General features: G+C 47.5%; 1 protein-coding gene across 1 annotated transcript in view; it reads right to left on the bottom strand.

Annotated features, from left to right (window-relative positions):
* Window positions 1-1,578: 1,578 nt before the first annotated feature.
* The window catches only part of BMERB1 (bMERB domain containing 1), a 158,016-nt gene continuing 139,957 nt past the window's right edge, over window positions 1,579-19,637 (bottom strand). The window contains exons 4-6 of the mRNA XM_034951184.3: window positions 8,605-8,719; window positions 6,697-6,779; window positions 1,579-3,127 (exon numbers count right to left, since the gene is read on the bottom strand). Coding sequence (XP_034807075.3) covers window positions 3,015-3,127; window positions 6,697-6,779; window positions 8,605-8,719 — 311 coding nt within the window. The 3' untranslated portion in view covers window positions 1,579-3,014. The remainder of the gene's footprint in view (window positions 3,128-6,696; window positions 6,780-8,604; window positions 8,720-19,637) is intronic.

Raw genomic sequence — 19,637 nt, 5'->3', positions numbered from 1 at the left:
GTTTTTGCAGAAGTAATTAAGGAAAGGGTCCAAATGAGATCATACTGCATTCGGGTGGCCCTCACTCCAATGACTGGTGTCTTTTTAAGATGAGAGGGTGCACAGAGGCACATATACAGCGGAGAAGGCCACGTGGAGACAGAGGTGAAGACTGGAGTGGTGCAGCCAGGGAACTGCCAAGGTGCCAGGAGCCACCAGGAGCTGCAAGAGGCAAAAGAAGATTCTTCCCCACAGAGGGAGCAGAGCACCGCAGACAGGTTGATTTCAGGCTTCTGGCCTTTAGGACTGTGAAAGGAGACAGTTCCACTGCTTTACCTCACCCAGAAGGTCATTCATTATGGCATCCCCAGTACACGAGTCTGGCTTCATGATCGGTCTAGGTTGGTGAAGGAGGACACGGGGTCCTCTGAGGCCATTGTGGTGGCACTGAGTAGCCCGAGGGACCCTTTTCAGCATCAGAATGGTGGGAAGTGGTGTGCAGACCAAAGCCGCGAACACGCAGAGTGGGAGGACTGGGGTCTAGCAGCCTGCTGGGAGGGCCTGTCCAACCAAAGACCTTTTGATCTACAAATTTTTTTTTTTTTTTTTTCCGAGACGAAGTCTCGCTGTGTCACCCAGGCTGGAGTGCAGTGGCGCAATCTCAGTTCACTGTAACCTCTGCTTCCCATGTTCAAGAGTTTCTCCTGCCTCAGCTTCTTGAGTAGCTGGGATTACAGGCACACGTCACCACACCCAGCTAATTTTTGTATTTTTTGGTAGAGATGGGGTTTCTCTGTATTGGCCAGGCTGGTCGCAAACTCCTGGCCTCAAGTGATCAGCCTGCCTCTGCCTCCCGAAGTGCTGGGATTACAGATGCGAGCCACCGCACCCAGCCAATTTACAAATATTTTGAAAATGCTACTTATGAATGGCCCAATAATTTTACTTCTAGGAGTTTATCTATCTTAAGGAAAAAATAAAAAATTCAGATGAAACCTTATCCCCCTAGATGTTTATCAAGACACTATTTTTTTTTTCCAGGGGGTGCGATCTTGCTCTGTTGCCCAGGCTGGAATACAGTGGTGTGATCATGGCTCACTGCAGCTGGAACCTCCCAGGCTCCAGCAATCCTCCCACCTCCCAAGTAGCTGGGATCACAGGCCCGCGCCACCGCATATGCCCAGCTATTTGTATTTTTAGTAGAGACAGGGTTTTGCCATTTTGCCCAGGCTGGTCTCGAACTCCTGGACTCAACCAATCCTCCCACCTCAGCGCCTGGCCCAAGACACTTTTTTTTTTTTTTTTGAGATGGAGTCTTGCTTTTTTTTTTTTTTTTGAGATGGAGTCTTGCTCTGTCACCCAGGCTGGAGTGCAATGGCACAATCTCGGCTCACTGCAACGTCTGCCTCCTGGGTTCAAGTGATTCTCCTGCCTTAGCCTCCCAAGTAGCTGGGATTACAGGCACCCATTACCATGCCTGGCTAATCCAAGACACTATTTATAAGAAAACCTAGAACCAGTCTACACATCCAATAGTGAGGAAATGATTAGATGAATTACAGTACATCCACAAGATGGATTACTAAACAGACATTGGCATGATTTATGAAGAGTGTTTAATGTTTACAAAGAGCTTTTAATGATGTGGAAGATGGTGGTATAATAAGTAGGAAAAAACTGGTTATAAATGATATCACAATATGATGTCAACGATGAAAAAATGCACAAAAAAAGACTTTTTTAAAACGTCGAAACATCAGAGTGGTCTCTAGTTGGAGGAATAATTTTTTTTTTTTTAAACAAACTTCTTCATACTTTTTGTACTTTTAAAATGATTTACTATGTACATGGATTACTTCCATAATCAAGAAAAAAAGTAAAAACTTTTAAAATGCCGTGAACGTGGTTTCCATTTTTATTTTCTCTGATGGGTGACTGCACATCAGCATCTTGAGTTATGCTAACTACTTAGGCCGGTCACGACACACACACACATACAGAGAAGTCACACAGGCTGTACCGGGCTGGCTGTTGCAAATGTACATGGAATTACACGGGTTGAAGTTGTTTGGCAGCTAGTTAACATATGCCACCCAATGACGGGACACAATCTGGTCACACGCTGCCTCTCCCGCCTGTTGCTGTTCTTTACAAAGGTCCGTGTGTCGGGCTGGCAAAGTGGCATCCTGCTGGCATCTCTGTGGTGGCCCCGGAATGGTGGAGTGCCCAGGTCAGCATCTACTCTGGGTCCCATTCTCAACTGCTCTGGCCTTGACATCAGAGCTTCCGGTTCCCTGCTGGCTCTTCTGCACACTGGATCCATGCCAGTCCAGGCCCCCTCCAGGCACACACCTGAGGCAGACTGAGAGCACAGTGCACGCTGTCCTGATGTGAACTGTGCCCAGACACAGGATGGGGGGAAGCGGGAGATGTGACCACGACACCACACACAAGCTCGATCTTTACAGATGGGCCCTCTGGGTCTCTGGGACTGCTATATGGGTGGTGCCCGAGAGACACGGGGGCCACGTGGAGCCCTCCAGGGCACAGTTGCTGGGAGAGGACAGACGGGAGGGGACCTGTGCCCATGTGCCTAGCTCTGAGAGCAGAGCTAGGAGGGTGGATGGGGAACGTGTCCGACATGGTGCTAGATTGTTGAGAAGTCACGACTACACACAGCTGGAGAGCATGCCCCTCTCCCAGTTCATTCACACGGTGGGTTAGATACAGCTAGAGAGAAGTGGAGATATGCTTTTTTGAGGGAGGACCTTTCCTGGTGGTTGGATAAACAGTGAGACAGACTCCTGGGTTCGGCATGCTCTGGGGAGGACCATGCGACGGTGAGGGACTCCCTACTGCTACACTCTGTACAGGGTGGCCAGGCCCGCCTGCCGTGCCCATGGCCTCTGGTGACAGTCACGGGCTTGCCTTCAACCCCTTCTGCCTTGGAGAGCTCTTGGGCCCCGGTGAAATGGGGGCTATAAAGACAAGAGGGTGGGGGGGGTCCCCATGGCCCAGGGCACCCCACGTGGGGGCTACATGATGTTGCACTGGGTGGCCCCGCAACAATCCTTGATCAGTGCCAGCCCCGTCTTGGCCACCGTGGGCTTGCTAGGTGGGGGCTCTGCTTTCTTCTCTGCCCGGGAGCCTGCAGCAAGATGTGGGCACAGGGAGAGGGGGAGAAAGGAACACAGAGAGAGAGGTGAGGTGAGCAGAGCCCTGACCATCTGCAGCCCAGCCCCACTGCAACCCCTGGCCAGGTCTTGTTCCAGGCCTTGTTCAGGTGGTATGGAGAGCTGATGCACATTTCATATGATCCTCAGCTGGTCCTCACTTTATAGTCCTCATTTTATATGGTCCTCAATGCTCAGCTTCCAACCCTAACTTTCAGCCCTTCTCCTAGTCAGCTGTTATCATCATTGTACCTGCCAAGCCTAGCACAGGGCCTGACATCCAAGAAGTATTTGGTAAATAGATAAATGGGAAATTTTGTTCAAGTCACTTCAATCTGAGGGCTCATATTTTTCAATTTTTGAAAATGCTCATACATTGTCTTTTCAGATACCTCCACCTCCCATTCTCTGTTTTATCTCCTAGAATGCCTATCACATGTAAGTTGGACCTTCTCACTCTATCCTCTCGGTTTTATAACTTCTCTTTCATATTTCTCATCTCTTTTTCTCTTTGTGCTGCATTCTGTGTAACTTTCTCAGGGCTGTCTTCCAATGTATAAATTCTCCCTTCAGCTGTGTCTCTGTATTTAATCCATTGAGTTTTTACTTTATTGATTAAAAAAAAAATTTCAGAAGGCCAGTTTTTTGCATGTCCACTTATTCTTTTTTCATAGCATCTTACTATTTCATTTTGGGTTTTATTCCTTCTCTTAGCTCTTTGATAATTTAAAAATACTTAGTTTATTTTCCTTTTTAAATAGTTCTATTATTTTTGGTTCTTGGGAGGACACTCTCTTTGGTGCATCTACTGATTCTCCTCATGGTGATTCAGTTCTTCATGGGTTTTTCTTTTCTTTTCTTGAGATGGAGTCTCGCTCTGTCACCCAGGCTGGAGTGCAGTGGTGTCATCTTGGCTCACTGCAACCTCTGCCTCCTGGGTTCAAGCGATTCTCCTGCCTCAGCCTCCTGAGTAGCTGGGATTACAGGTGTGCGCCACCATGCCTGGCTAATTTTTGTACTTTTAGCAGAGACAAGGTTTCACCATATTGGTCAGGCTGGTCTCGAGCTCCTGACATCATGATCTGCCCACCTTGGCCTCCCAAAGTGCTGGGATTACAGACATAAGCCACTGTGCCCGGCCGGGTTTTTCATTTTTATTGAGGGCTCATCTTCAAGGGGGTTGCTTTTTTCTGTGAGAATACTGTATACCATGGGATCCAGAAGAATCCCTACTGAGCAGTTTTGCATTTGCTAAATCTGCTAGGATCCCAGAGATTTCACTGGTTTTACAATAGTTTTTATTTTTCAACTTGGAATTCCAGTACCAGATAAGTAGTGTAAAGTTGGCCCCTTGCATGTGGTGCATGCTTGGTGTTTTGATTTCTCGCCAGAATCATTTCTTTTTTCCACCCATAATCCAATAGAGAAGGCAAGTTTCCTTGCTCCTCCTCCATGCTGCTAAGTGGAGTTTTTCTACCTTGCCTTTCATGAAAGGGTCCACTGAGGAGGATGCTGGCCTTCGGCAGTGATCACGTGCCTTGTGGTTATAGGAGCCAGCAGAAGAGATCATTGCCCTTCTCTTTCCTTACTCCCTCCAACCATCTTTCACAGGATGTTAATGAAAACTGGGTTTGTAGTTTTATAGACAGTGGCAGCTTTTGGTTTTTGTCTTCCCAGCAAGATTTCAAGTCCCTCTTCCTCTAACAGCTCATGTCCCTGTGGCGGCAGGAGTGGGCATGTTATACATTCCTGGCCAATCCCAGTACCCCCAGCCTCTTGGTGATGGTAATGGATCTAAGAGGTGGGAACATAATCCAAGAAAGGCGGGTGAGAATATTTCCCTGAGACTTCTGTATTTCGATACCAGGGAAAGAACCTGTGGTATTGCTTCAGAGTTGCTAAGCTATGGTTCTAGGGTTCTGGTCCCATGGAGAAGGCCTGTGTTGTAGGAAAAAATGATGCTTACATGCAAAGAGAGGCAGAGATGAGAAAAAGAAGAAAAGGAGGGGAGGTAATAGTGTTCAGTCCTTGAGGCTCTAGTTCTTGTTGCTCTTTCTCCAACAAATTCCTTTTTTTGCTTAGACCAGTTTCAACTGGGCATCCATTTCTTTTCTTTCTTTTTTTTTTTTTTTTTTTGAGATGGAGTCTCGCTGTGTCGCCCAGGCTGGAGTGTAGTGGTGCGATCTCGGCTCACTGCAAGCTCCGCCTCCCCAGTTCACGCCATTCTCCTGCCTCAGCTTCCCGAGTAGCTGGGAATACAGGCGCCCACCACCACGCCCGGCTAATTTTTTGTATTTTTAGTAGAGACGGGGCTTCACCGTGTTAGCCAGGATGGTGTCGATCTCCTGACCTCTGATCCGCCCGCCTCGGCCTCCCAAAGTGCTGGCATTACAGGCGTGAGCCACCGCGCCCAGCCAGGCATCCATTTCTTCTAACTGAAAGAGGCCTCACTAATACAGCAGTTAAACACATTTGAGAAACGCTGGGTCAACAAAGAAAAGACAGTTTCTTGACAGCAGGATCCATCATCACTTTAATATCCTAATGGACACTGGGACTCTCCAAATACAGGGTCAAGTAAACAGCATTTCTCAAACTTATTTCATATAAAACCCTCTTTGCTCTGAGGATCTGATGAGGTTAATATTCTGAGACATATGCTTCTGGCTTCTCCAGAGATTCCAGACCTAAGAGAGGCCAGAGCTCCCTGAGCCTCAGGAGCTACCCAATTCTTTCTATGAAATGCACCAAACTTTGCAATTAGGGAGGAACAACTACCAGGACCAGGTACGTAGTTTGCAGAGTTCAATCCAATATGAAAATGTAGGGCCCCATGTTCCAAACATATTAACAATTTCTAGACAGCAACAGGAGAACATTAAACCAAGCATGGCACCCTTCTAGGCATGAGGCCCCAGGCAACTGCCTACAGGCCCATGAGGCTGGTCAGGCATGAGGCCCCAGGCAACTGCCTGCAGGCCCGTGAGGCTGGTCAGGCATGAGGCCCCAGGCAACCGCCTGCAGGCCCGTGAGGCTGGTCAGGCATGAGGCCCCAGGCAACCGCCTGCAGGCCCGTGAGGCTGGTCCTGCCTGCTGTCATCCCATGCTGAAATCTGATCTCTAGATCTGATCTCTAGAAAGCATTTTGTTGCACCCCTTATGGCTCCCAGACTTCTCTGAAATGGCCTTTTTTTTTTTTTTTTTGAGACAAAGTCTTACCCTGTCACCCAGGCTAGAGTGCAGTGGCCCAATCTCAGCTCACTGCAACCCCCACCCTCCCGGGTTCAAGCAATTCTCCTGCCTCAGCCTCTCGAGTAGCTGGGATTCCAGGTGTGTGCCACCGTGCCCAGCTAATTTTTATATTTTTGGTAGATATGGGGTTTCACCATGTTGACCAGGCTGGTCTCGAACTCCTGACCTCAAGTGATCCACCCACCTTGGCCTCTCATAGTGCTGGGATTACAGGCTTGATCCACTGTGGGCCTGGCCTGAAATATACTTCTCTCTTTTGTGGGGGAGGGGAATGAATAATGTATATACTCACTGGCTGGAGATTTGGTTACTTTGTCTAGAGGTTTTAACTTGATTCTCAGGAAATCAGCCATTTCCTTGTCTTCTTCTTGCTCCCTGTGAAAGTAGATGGGTAAAAGAAAAGAAGATACACAGCAAGCAAGGAAAGCATCAAGGAACCAATGAAATAAACCAATAGGTTAAGCAACAGGCTTTGTGGATGGGGCATGTATGTTGTCATGTGTTATGCGTGTACAGTATGTATATGTTGTATCTGGTGAACCTGCTCTGAACCAGAGACACATATCAATGATGGGGTAAATGCTTACCCAGAGGTAGGTATGTGACCCCAGGGCAGAGGCAGGGACATTACAGGACCCTGCTGGGGGGTCAGTGAGTGAGGCAGCACCTCTCCTGACCTTGTATTTTGAAGCCACCCTATTCACCTGTGCTCCCACAAAGTATGAGGCAGGTCTCAGACAGCGAGTCACCCCAGCTCTTCCAAGGATCACCAAGATAAAGTAGGTGGGTGCAGACTTGCTGAACTGCCTTGAAGAGACACGGTCTTTCTTTGCCACCCAGGCTGGAGTGCAATGGTGCAATCATAACTCAAGAAGCCTTGAACTCCTGGGCTCAAGAGATCCTCCCACCTCAGCCTCCCAAGTAGCTGAGACTACAGGAGCACTCCACCACTCCTAGTTAATTAAAAAAAAAAATTGTAGAGATAGGGGGGGTCTCACTATGTTGGGGCAGCTTGTCTGCCTGCCCAAGACTGGCATTGATCATTTCTTCTAGATCTGGAAGCAGAACCGGAGGTAAGGAGAATATAATATTTGTTGTAGTTTTCTGTATTTTTTGTTTTGTTTTGTTTTTGAGATGGAATCTCACTCTGTCACCCAGGCTAGAGTGCATTGGTGCAATCTTGGCTCACTGCAACCTCTGCCTCCTGGGTTCAAATGATTGTTTCCTGCCTCAGCCTCCCAAGTAGCTGGGATTACAGGCATGCACCACCACGCCCGGCTAATTTCTGTATTTTTAGTAGAGACGGGGTTTCACCATGTTGCCCAGGCTGGTCTTGAACTCCTGACCTCAGGTGATCCACCCACCTTGGCCTCCCAGAAGCGCTGGGATTACAGGCGTCAGCCACTGTACCTGACCACAGAATATAATATTTGGATAGGAGGGAAAAGTTGGTTTCTCTCATTAACCAGAAGTCCATTGCAGCATGAAGAAGGGCAGTGGAACTGCTAGTCCCAGGACCCTTGAAGAAAGGTCTCTGAGGACACAGACAATAAAGAGCAAGTTGCCCTCTGGGTTGGAAGGGCCTTTTTCCTTGTGAAAGGCCCTAAAAGCTTTGCTCTGGTGTAAGAAAACAAAAATCAAGAACCAACATGTACAGCTTTCCACATTTTCAACATTTACAACATGTTTTTACACTGCAGCTCCAGGGCTGTGGTTGTCGAGGTCAAGGCAGCAGATGCAAAGAGAAGACCCTGATACTCAGAAAAGGGCATTGGCGCCACTAAAGGGAAGGGAAAGGGGAGAACAAAGCTGGGAGGTTGGGAGGACAGAGGTTGGGAGCAAGTCAGTTCAGGTGGCAGAGTTTCGGTAGAAACTGATAGCAGAAGTTTCAAGACATTGCCTTCAGGAGTGGCAGGATGTGAAGGAAGCTCTGCCATGTATTATGGGATGTGACTCCTCCCTGGTCACTTCCTGGAACAACATTCCCTCAAGAGGCACAGATTTGAAATTCTCTTATATACAAAATGAATTCTCAAGCCAGAAGGCTGGGGTTCCTTGGGATTCAGTGTCCAGAGACTGTGGGTCAAGGCCATGCCTGTTAGGCAAGGCTGTGAGTCCCAGGAGCAGAAGATGGGTTCTGGAAGGAAGCAGAAGGTTGCTGTCCTGCAGCCCAGTGCTCGGGTACCCGCAGTGCACTCACCTTAACCGCTCGACCTCCGCATCGTCCACCAGGAAGTCTCTCTTCTGCACCAGTTTGTGGATCTTCTGGATTAGCTCATCCTCTCTCTGCTTCTGCAGTTTGGTTTTTTCTTTTTCTGGAAAGAAGACATCAACAAGGAGACAGATGAGCATTTTGGGAGGCTGAGGTGGGCGGATCACTTGAGGTCAGGAGTTTCAGACCAACCTGGTCAACATGGTGAAACAACCCCATCTCTACCAAAAGTACAAAAATTAGCCAGGCGTGGTGGCACACACCTGGAATTCCAGCTACTCGGGAGGCTGTCAGCCACCACCTCGGGAGGCGGGAGAATTGCTTGAACCTGTGAGGCGGAGGTTGCAGTGAGCTGAGAGTGCGCCACTGCATTCCAGCCTGGGCAACAGAATGAGACTTCATTTCAAAAAAGAAAAAAAAAACAAAAAACTACAGAGAGACAGATGAGAGGGTGACCACTAAAAGCACTTGAGCTGGCCGGGTGCGGTGGCTCACACCTGTAATCCCAGCACTTTGGGAGGCCAAGGTGGGCGGATCACGAGGTCAGGAGATCGAGACCATCCTGTCTAACATGGTGAAACCCCGTCTCTACTAAATACAAAAAATTCGCCGGGTGTGGTGGCAGGTGCCTGTAGTCCCAGCTACTCGGGAGGCTGAGGCAGGAGAATGGCATGAACCCGGGAGGCGGAGCTTGCAGTGAGCTGAGATCGCACCACTGCACTCTAGCCTGGGTGATAGAGCGAGACGCCGTCTCAAAAAAAAAAAAAAAAAAAAGCACTTGAGCTGAGCAGCCAGGATTGATTGGAGTCCTGACTCTGCCCTTCCACCCTCTGGATGAACTTGGAGAAGCAACTTGACCTCTTCAAGCTTCAGTTTTCTCATCTGTAAAATACACAGTGAGGCTTAAAATGGGAGTAATGGGCTGGGCATAGTGCCTGCCACCTGTAATCCCAGCACTTTGGGAGACCAAGGCAGGAGGATCACTTGAGGCCAGGAGTTCAAGACCAGCCTGGGCAACATAGTGAGACCCTCCTATGTCTACAAAAATTTTCTTTGTAAATTAGCCACGTGTGATGGAGTGTTCCTGTAGTCTCAGCTACTTGGGAGGCTGAGGTGGGAGGATCTCTTGAGCCCAGGAGTTCTAGGCTGCAGTGAGTTATGATTGCACCATTGCACTCCAGCCTGGGTAACAGAGAAAGACCCTGTCTCTTAAAAAAAAAAAAAAAAATTGAGAGGGCAGGGTGAGTGTGGGGAGGGAGAGCATCAGGAAAAATAGCTAATGCATGCTGGGCTTAATACCTATGTGTTGGGCTGATAGGTGCAGCAAGCCACCATGGCCCACATTTACCTATGTAATAAACCCGCACATCCTGCATACTAAATTGCATACAATTTTGAAATGCAGTAGTGTTAGTAAATGGCTTAGTGGAGTGCTTGGCCTTGGCTGAGAGCCTTCAGTAAATGGTCATGACAAAGCCAGGGTCTTCTGCAAAGGCAGGGGGTGAGGAGAGGCTCAGATAGGGGTGCTGGGAGGGAACTCGTTGTTTTTTTCCCTTTGGTGAAGGTAAACCAATTTATCAGAAGAAAATCATCCATGCCAATGACACTAACCCTGTCCCAAACACCAAGTGCTAGGATGCCAAAGAGAAAAAATAAAAAAAAGAGAGAGGGCTGAAGATGAGGTTTGAGAAAATTAAGAGGCAAAAACTTAAACCCACTTGGGCTCTTTCTGCTCAAATCCCTTCAGAATAAAAAATGTGGGACAGCTTGTCTGCCTGCCCACGACTGACGTTGATCATTTTTTCTGGATCTGGAAGCAGAACCAGGGGTAAGGAGAACATAATATTTGGATAGGACAGAAAGTTGGTTTCTCTCATTAACCAGGAGTCCACCACTGCACGAAGAAGGGCAATAGGCTTGCCAGCCGCTCCCCATTCCCAGCCATTGGTGCATTGGATGATGGTGTCACTGCTCCTGCCGTGGTAAATCTTGTGGGTTGGGTCTGATTCCCCAAATTACTCGTCAGCACCGCAGAGCCGCTCCCTGCCCTCTCCAAGCACGCACCAACACCCATCGACTCACCAGGACCCCTGCTCACTCAGGAGCTCGTGGTGTGACTTTACTCTCCAAATAACCATTGACAGCACTCTGACATTCCCAAGTGCCCTCTACTGCTCTCTAGATCTTAGCCAGAATCACCCAACAACTGGCTGGGCCCCCAGCATCTGCAAACCTCTGTCTCTAAGCCATTCATCCACGTGTTCTGTCACTCGCCAATAGAGGCATTCCCCAGCCTCAGCTGCAGCAACTCCCAGGAGAAACCACCTACTCACACAAGTGGCCTGCATCAGCTCACAGACCTATGACTAGCCCAAGTCTCCAAGTCATTGGCCAATGCTGCTCACGTGCGTGTGTGCCACATACCTTTCCCATCATCTTCCACTTGCCTACAGGTGCCACCCACTGAAATCCTAACCTCCATGGTCATAGTATTAAGAAATGAGGCCTTTGGGAAGTGAGTAGATTATGAAGGTAGAACCCTCATGAATGGAATTAGTGCCCTTATAAAAGAGACCCAAGGGAGCTTGTTTGCCCCTTCCACCACACAAAGGCACAGTGAGAAGGTACCATCTATAAGGAACAGGCCGTCACCAGGCACTGCATCTGCCAACACCTTGATCTTGCACCTCCCAGCCTCCAGAACTGTAATAAATGTTGTTTACAAGCCCCCGGTCTAGAGCAAGCCACAGAGACTAAGGCACCCCCAAAGTTCATGTGTGCCCTATTTGGAAATAGTTTTCCCCAGTTTATAACTCTTCTATTTGGAAATACTCTATTTCCAAAGTAATTTGTAAGTTGCTTTGCACGTGTAATTACAATAGTTAAGCTAAAATGAGGTCATACTTATTAGCATGGACCCTAAACCCAATGACTTGTGTCCTTATGAGAAGAGGAAAGAGACCCAAGCATGGTGGCCTGAACCTGTAATCCCAGCTACTTGGGAGGCTGAAGCAGGAGGATCACTTAAGCCTGGGAGTTCTAGACCAGCCTGGGCAACACAGCCAGACCCTGTCTTTTAGAAAAAAAAAAAAAAAAAAAAAGAGGAGAAGAGGAGAAGACACACAGACACACACAGGGTCACGTGAAGATGGAGGCAGAGATTGAAGTGGTGCAACCAGAAGGCAAGCAATGCCAAGAATTGTGTGTGTTACTGTTAGAGTAGGTAGCCAGGCAGCCATGAGCAAGAAAGGAGAGGGGATTTCCCCCCCAAGGAATGCCAGGCAACCATCAGGTGATGTCAGGCAGTTGTTAAAATTGTCTCTCTAAAATAATAATTGGTCACAGCTGGTGCCAGGGAAAGGCCATCTCCCAACAGATAGAAAACACCTGAAGTTATCAGCGGCTTCCCGATGAGATCTCAGGAGTTGGGCAACTGGGCTCAAGCATGCACATTAAGAGGCAAAATGGCGGAGTCTAACTGGTATATGACCTTCCTCTAGGAACACTCAACTGGTGAGGGAAAAACATCTCAAATAATCAGGCCCATGACTTCTGTAAATACACTGTGTTTGCAGCCTCTCCCAAGCGCTGGCAGGCCACTGCACATGCGCACAACCTGCCCTGAGGAAAAATGAAGGGAGGAGAGACATAAAACCCTGGAACATGCCAACATATAAAACCCCAAATCAAAGGTCAAGCGGTGCACTTGGATCTCTCAAATCACCCACTTGGCCGTCTTCCAAGTGTCCTTTACTGCCTTTCATTCCTGCTCTAAAACTTGTTAATAAACTTTTGCTCCTTCTCTAAAACTTGCCTCGGTCTCTCACTCTGCCTTATGCCCGCTGGTGGAATTATTTCCTCTGAGGAGGCAAGTATCAAGTTGCTTAGACTCGTATGGATTTGCTACTGCTAATGATACAGGAGTGAAGAAGAAATTATTTAGGCAGATAGGGTAAGGAAGTCCTCGGTAAGGTTTTCCCTTTAATGAAAAGCAACCCCCAAATCATTTTCTTTTCTAACAAGGAGCAGCCAGTAAAATCGAGCTGTAGACATAGTCAAGGGAGCTGGAAGCTTACACGGGTGAATGCTGGCAGCTGTGCCCATAGGAAAAGACGACCTGGTCTAGGTATGTTCAAAATGGCGGCTCCACGTTCCCTTCTCTTTGCCAGCCATGTGTACAGTAAGGAGGAGACAACATGGCGCCACCCAAGTGGAAAGTTCATTTGCATAATAAGATTAGGGTGGGGTGGCCAGCCTTCCCCGCCCCCCCATGCGCTATGCAAACGTCACACCTGCTCCAACCAATCTGTGGGCCCTGTGTAAATCAGACACCACCTCCTCAAGCTTGTCTATAAAATTTGGTGCACTCTGCCACAGGCCGGAATTCCCATTCAGGGACTTCTCGAGAGAGACAGAGAGAGCTGTTCCCTTTTCTCTTTCTTTTGCCTATTAAACCTCCACTCCTAAACTCACTCCTCTGTATGTCAGTGTCTGTGTCCTTAATCTGCTTGGAGAGAGACAACGAACCTTGGGTATTTACCCCAGTCAACAACACTACTTCACTAACACTACCAGAAGCTAAGAAGAGGCAAAGGAGTCTCCTCTAGAGCCTTAGCAGGGAACAAGGCCCTGTTGACACCTCGATTTTGGATGTCTGGCCTCCAGAACCGAAAGAGAATACATCCACAACCGAGAGAGAATACATTTCTGTTGCTTAAGCCATCCAGTTTGCACCAATTTGTTAGGCAGCTCTGGGAAATGAATGTAATGCCCTAGGGCTTCAGGAGACTCCACTGTCCTTCCAGTAATTGTTTGTTTTGTGCTTACATAAGCTTGGATGGGTTTCTGTACCTTTCAGCCAGACTAATCCTTGGAGAACTGTGAAATGAGAGAGGGGAACAGGCCTGGCGGTTCCTAACCGTCCCTGCTTATCACAATCAGGTGCAAAGCTTTAAAAATTGCCAATGCTCGGCTAGGCGCAGTGGCTCACACCTGTAATTCCAGCACTTTGGTAGGCCGAGGCGGGCAGATCACGAGATCAGGAGGTTGAGACCATCCTGGCTAACACAGTGAAACCCAGTCTCTACTAAACATACAAAAACAAAATTTGCCGGGCATGGTGGCGGGCGCCTGTAGTCCCAGCTACTCAGGAGGCTGAGGCAGGAGAATGGCATGAACCTGGGAGGCGGAGGTTGCAGTGAGCTAAGATTGCACCACTGCACTCCAGCCTGGGCAGCAGAGCGAGACTCTGTCTCAAAAAAAAAAAAAATTACCAATGCTCAGCTGGGCATGGTGGCTCACGCCTGTAATCCCAGCACTTTGGGAGGCTGAGGCGGGTGGATCACCTGAGATCAGGAGTTCAAGACCAGCCTGGTCAACATGGTGAAACACTGTCTCTACTAAAAATGCAAAAATTAGCTGGGCTTGGTGGTGGCGCACACTTGTAATCCCAGCTACTCAGGAGGCTGAGGCAGGAGAATCACTTCACTTGAACCCCGGAGGCGGAGATTGCAGTGAACCCAGATCTCGCCACTGCACTCCAGCCTGGGTGACAGAGCAAGACTCTGTCTCAAAAAAAAAAAAAAAAAAAATTACTAATGCTGAGATGGATCAGGTGAGGCAGGAGAATATGGTCTGGAGGCAGGGAACCTAGGGCCAACTTCCTAGAACTAAATCAAAAGAAAAACCCTAACTTTCCACACATAAGTAACAAAAGGACTGGAGGCTACTCCCTTTGCAAACCCTCCTCGTTTTCTTTGTGTCACATGAGAAATTGAAAGTATATCTGATTCGTCGCAGAAAGCAACTGCAAAAGCTTTCTGCGACCAATCAGACTAATTGTGGGCCACTACTTCATTTACATAGGGTGTACACCAAGTAGCCAACGGGAAACCTCTAGAGGGTATTTAAACCTCAGAAAATTCTGTACTGGGGCTCCTGAGCCCCTATGCTCAGGCACACTCCCACCCTATGGAGTGTACTTTCATTTTCAATAAATTTCTGCTTTTGTTGCTTCATTCTTTCCTCGCTTATTTTGTGTGTGTGTGCATTTTGTCCAATTCTTTGTTCAAAACACCAAGAACCTGGACACCTTCCACCAGTAACACAGGGACTCCCTTTTGGGGTCTGTGGGAGACCCCCACCCCAAGCATGGAAATAAAGGAAAATCTTGAGTTCCCTCAAAGGAAATTCTAGGCACCTAGCTAGCCTTGAAAAGTCAATAAGCAACTTATCAGTAAGAAGGTAATAGTAGCCTAAAACAATAGCCAAGGAAGTTAGAATCTGGAGATGTTTTGTTTTCTATAGAAACTGAAGATAAACATCTTAGCATATATGTCTGAGTTGTTTTTCAGAAACCAGGACCCTACCAAATGGATCCACTGGCATATAGACGTCAGATAAGGGAAGACTAAGGACTGAATTCTGACCATCTTTCCTTGTTCTAAGTGTCTTCCAGAGAGGCCTGGAGGGAGTCACACCCATGGGCCAGGGATGCCATTCTTTTCTGCTGACCCCTGATTTTTATTATTTTTATTTATTTATTTATTTGAGGCAGAGTCTTGCTTTGTCGCCCAGGCTGGAATGCAGTGGCACAATCTTGGCTCACTGCAAACCCCCCTCTCCCGAGTTCAAGCAATTCTCCTGCCTCAGTCTCCCGAGTAGCTGGAAGTACAGGCAGGCGCCACCACACCCGGCTAATTTTTGTAATTTTAGTAGAGACGGGGGTCTCGCCATGTTGGCCAGGCTGGTCTCCAACTCTTGGCCTCAAGCAATCTGCTCACTCCGGCCTCCCAGGGTGCTGGGATTATACGCGTGAGCCACTGCACCTGGCCTTGACCCCCGATTTTTAAACAAAGCTTCTCTTCCTTAACCAATTGCAAATTAGAAAATCTTTCAATCTACCTATGACCTGTGAGCCCCAGCTTCAACGTATGCAGCCCTTTTAGGCCAAAATCGATATGTAATCTCAATGTATTGATTTACAATTTTGCCTGTAACTTCTGCTTGACTGAAATTTACCCCTGCCTTTAAAAACCTGCACTGAAATCGCCATTGCAAAATTATAAGAGACAGTGAAAGAGATCTGACCTAATCAACTCCATCTTGCTTCTAACCTCCAAGCTGTCCTTGTTCATTACTGGGCATAGGCTGAACTAACTTTGGGAGGAACTTACTTTATCATTTAAAACAAAGACGATAACAGCCTTTTCCCAAAACAAACTCCCTTCTTGCCTGGGAACTAGACTGCATTTGTAGGTGATACGGTTAGGCTTTGTGTCGCCACCCAAAACTCATCTTGAATTATAATCCCCATCATCCCCACGTGTCAAAGGAGAGACCAGGTGGAGGTGATTGAATCACGCGGGCAGTTTCCCCATGCTGTTCTCGTGATAGTGAGTGAGTTCCCATGAGATCTGATGGTTTTATAAGGGTTGGGCAGTTCCTCCTGCGTTCATTCTCCTTCCTGTCACCTTGTGAAGAGAGTGCCTTGCTTCTCCTTCACCTTCCACCATGATTGTAAGTTTCCTGAGGCTTCCCCAGCTGTGCCGAACTGTGAGTCAATGAAACCTCTTTCCTTTATACCCAGTCTTGGGCAGTTCTTGACAGCAGTGTGAAAATGGACTTAACAAATTAACCAGAAGATTAGGAATTATAATAGTGAGTGAGTTCCATGAGATCTGATGGTTTTATAAGGGTTGGGCAGTTCCTCCTGCGTTCATTCTCCTTCCTGTCACCTTGTGAAGAGAGTGCCTTGCTTCTCCTTCACCTTCCACCATGATTGTAAGTTTCCTGAGGCTTCCCCAGCTATGCCGAACTGTGAGTCAATGAAACCTCTTTCCTTTATACCCAGTCTTGGGCAGTTCTTGACAGCAGTGTGAAAGTGGACTTAACAAATTAACCACAAGATTAGGAATTATGGTTTAGGAATCATGCAGCTGGAGGCTACAAGATGCTGACCCTCCCCAGATTACTCCTGAAGATAACACCACTATTGTAAAAACCAAGATCAATGCTTGAGATATTTTGCAGACCCTGCACTTGATGGGTCACTGGGCACCACCCAGATAAAGTGGCTCATCTGATCTTGTGGCCCCAACCCAGGAACTGACTCAGTGCAAGAGGACAGCTTCGGCTCCCTGTGATTTCATCTCCGACCCAACCAATCAGCACTCCATTCTCACTGCACCCCCACCCCCATCCACCAAATCATCTTTAAAAACTCTGATCCTGGAATGCTCAGGGGCACTGATTTGAGTAATAATAAAACTCCAGTCTCCCTCATCCGGCTCTGCATGAATTACTCTTTCTCTATTGTAATTCCCCAGTCTTGATAAGTCAGCTTTGTCTAGGCAGAGGGCAAGGTGAACCTGTTGGACAGAACATTACCTATAAGCCATTGAGGAGGTCAGGCTTGAAGCATTAGCTGCCCAGTCCTCCTGGCTTGGAGCCTTGCAAATAAACTGCTTCCTTTTTACCACTGCAAAACCTCTGGGGAGACAGCTGGTCTTACTGTGCCAGGTGAGTAGACCCTAGATGTATTAGTCCATTTTCACGCTGCTGATACAAACATACCCGAAACTGGGTAATTTATAAAGAAAAAGAGGTTTAATGGACTCTCAGTTCCACGTGGCTGGGGAGGCCTCACAATCATGGCAGAAGGCAAAAGGCACGTCTTACTTGGCAGCAGGCAGCACAGAAAATGAGAATCAAGCGAAAGGGGAAACCCCTTATAAAACCATCAGCTCTCATGAGACTTCTTCACTACCATGAGAATAGTATGGGGGAAACTGTCCCCCATGATTCAATCATCTCCTACTGGGTCCCTCCCACAACACATGGGGATTATAGGAGCTACAATTCAAGATGAGATTTGGGTGGGAACACAGCCAAACCATATCACAAGTTGAGTTCTATTACAATGCCAGAGTCCAAAGCCAACAATGCCAGATCAATTGCATTGGGGTTTCTAGTGGGTGGAGAATAGACTTTGGTACTTTTCCCTCATTCCTTCGTTGTTTTATGTTTGACATTTAACTTTTTTTGGTAACAGCTTTATTGCAATATGATTCACGTACCATGCAGTTCATCTGTTCCAAGTGTATTTGCAGAGTTGTGCAACCATCACCACAATCCATTTTAGAACATTTTAATCACCCCCAAAAGAAACCCCATACCCACTAGCTGTCACTCTCTTTCAACTAGGAAAGTCTATTCACTCGTTTATCCTTAGGGCCTGCACAGTGCTGAGCACCTAGTAAATGCTCACGAAAGCTAGAGGATTCAGTTCTACTGTCATTGCGCACACTACCCTTACAACAAGACTGTGTGGAAGACTCCTACACCTTGCCTTTGTTATTTATGGGATATTCACAACAACCATGCGGGGGTAGTATTATTGGCCTCATTTTCCCAACAAGGAATTCAAGGCTCAGAGAAATTAAGTCGCGAACTTTCACGAAGTTCACCTGCCTGCTAAGGCTGAATTCAAACCCAGATTGCTGCACTCTAATTACTAAAGTAGTAGTTCTTATGTGGGGGCTGTAAGCTGCAAAGTGTCTGAGAAGGTCTCAATCAATCTGGAGGTTTATTTTGCCAAAGTCGAGGAGGCACCTGGGAAAAAGAGACACAGGCAGCAATAGGATCCCTGGCCTGTGCTTTTTTCTGCAGAGGATCTTAAGGACTTCAATATTTAAAGGGGAAAGAGAGGGCAGGAAGGGGAGGATTGCATTCTCTGGCCCTCAGTGAATTTGCATTTTACATAGGATAAAGGAAACGCGGAGTAGAGGAGGAAGTCAAATGTGCATTTGTCCCCGGGTGGGCGGAGGGACGATGATTTATAGTCTTGTCTTAGTCCCCTACCTGTTAGGATAAGCTGTTAATTTACATTGACAGGGTGAGGGAGGCCCCTGGGAAGATAGGTGGCCTTTCTATCTTGCAGCTATCTGTTTAGGAAAAAAAGAAAGGCAGTTTTGGCTGGGTGCGGTGGCTCACACCTGTAATCCTAGCACTTTGGGAGGCTGAGGTGGGTGGATCATGAGGTCAGGAGATCGAGACCATCCTGGCTAACACGGTGAAACCCCACCTTTACTAAAAATACAAAAAATTAGCCGGGCGTGGTGGCAGGTGCCTACAGGCTCCCAGCTACTCAGGAGACTGAGGCTGAGGCATGAACCCGGGAGGCGGAACTTGCTGTGAGCAGAGATCGCGCCACTGCACTCCAGCCTGGGGGACAGAGTGAGACTCCGTCTCAAAAAAAAAAAAAAAAAAAAAAAGTAGGTTTTTGTATGACTCATAGTTCCCAAGCTTAACTTTTCCTTTTGGTATAGTGAATTGGGGTCCTGGGACTTTATTTTCCTTTCATAGGGCAATGTTGCACACCCCCCTGACCTCACTTGGGGTACATTCAGCAACATCTGTACATCTATAGACATTTTTGGTTGTCACTGTCAGAAGGGTTTGAACTACAGTGACTCCATCTTGAATAGGAGCTGGGTAAAATAAGGCTGAGACCTACTGGGCTGCATGCCCAGGAGGTTAGGCATTCTAAGTCACAAGATGAGAGAGGAGGTCGGCACAAGATACGGGTCACAAAGACCTTCCTGATAAAACAGCATTAGTAAAGAAGGCTGCCAAAACCCACCAAAGCCAAGATGGCGATGAAAGTGACGTCGGGTCGTCCTCACTACTCATTATATGCTAATTATAAGGTACTAGCATGCTAAGAGGTACTCCCATCAGCGCCATGACAGTTTACAAATGTCATGGCAACATCAGGAAGTTACCCTACATGGTCTAAAAAGGGGAGGAACCCTCAGTTGTGGGAATTGCCCACCCCTTTCCCAGAAAACTCATGAATAATCTACCCCTTGTTTAGCATATAATCAAGAAATAGCTATAAGTACAATCAATCGAGGAGCCCAAGCTGCTACCCTGCCTACAGAGTAGCCATTCTTTTATTCCTTTGCTTTCTTAATAAACTTGCTTTCACTTTACGGACTCGCCCTAAATTCTTTCTTGCT

This window comes from Pan paniscus, chromosome 18, assembly GCF_029289425.2.
Source record: "Pan paniscus chromosome 18, NHGRI_mPanPan1-v2.0_pri, whole genome shotgun sequence".
NCBI classification, from domain to species: domain Eukaryota; kingdom Metazoa; phylum Chordata; class Mammalia; order Primates; family Hominidae; genus Pan; species Pan paniscus.
Note: the sequence above shows the minus strand (reverse complement) of the source record. Positions and strands in the feature narration are given on the sequence as shown.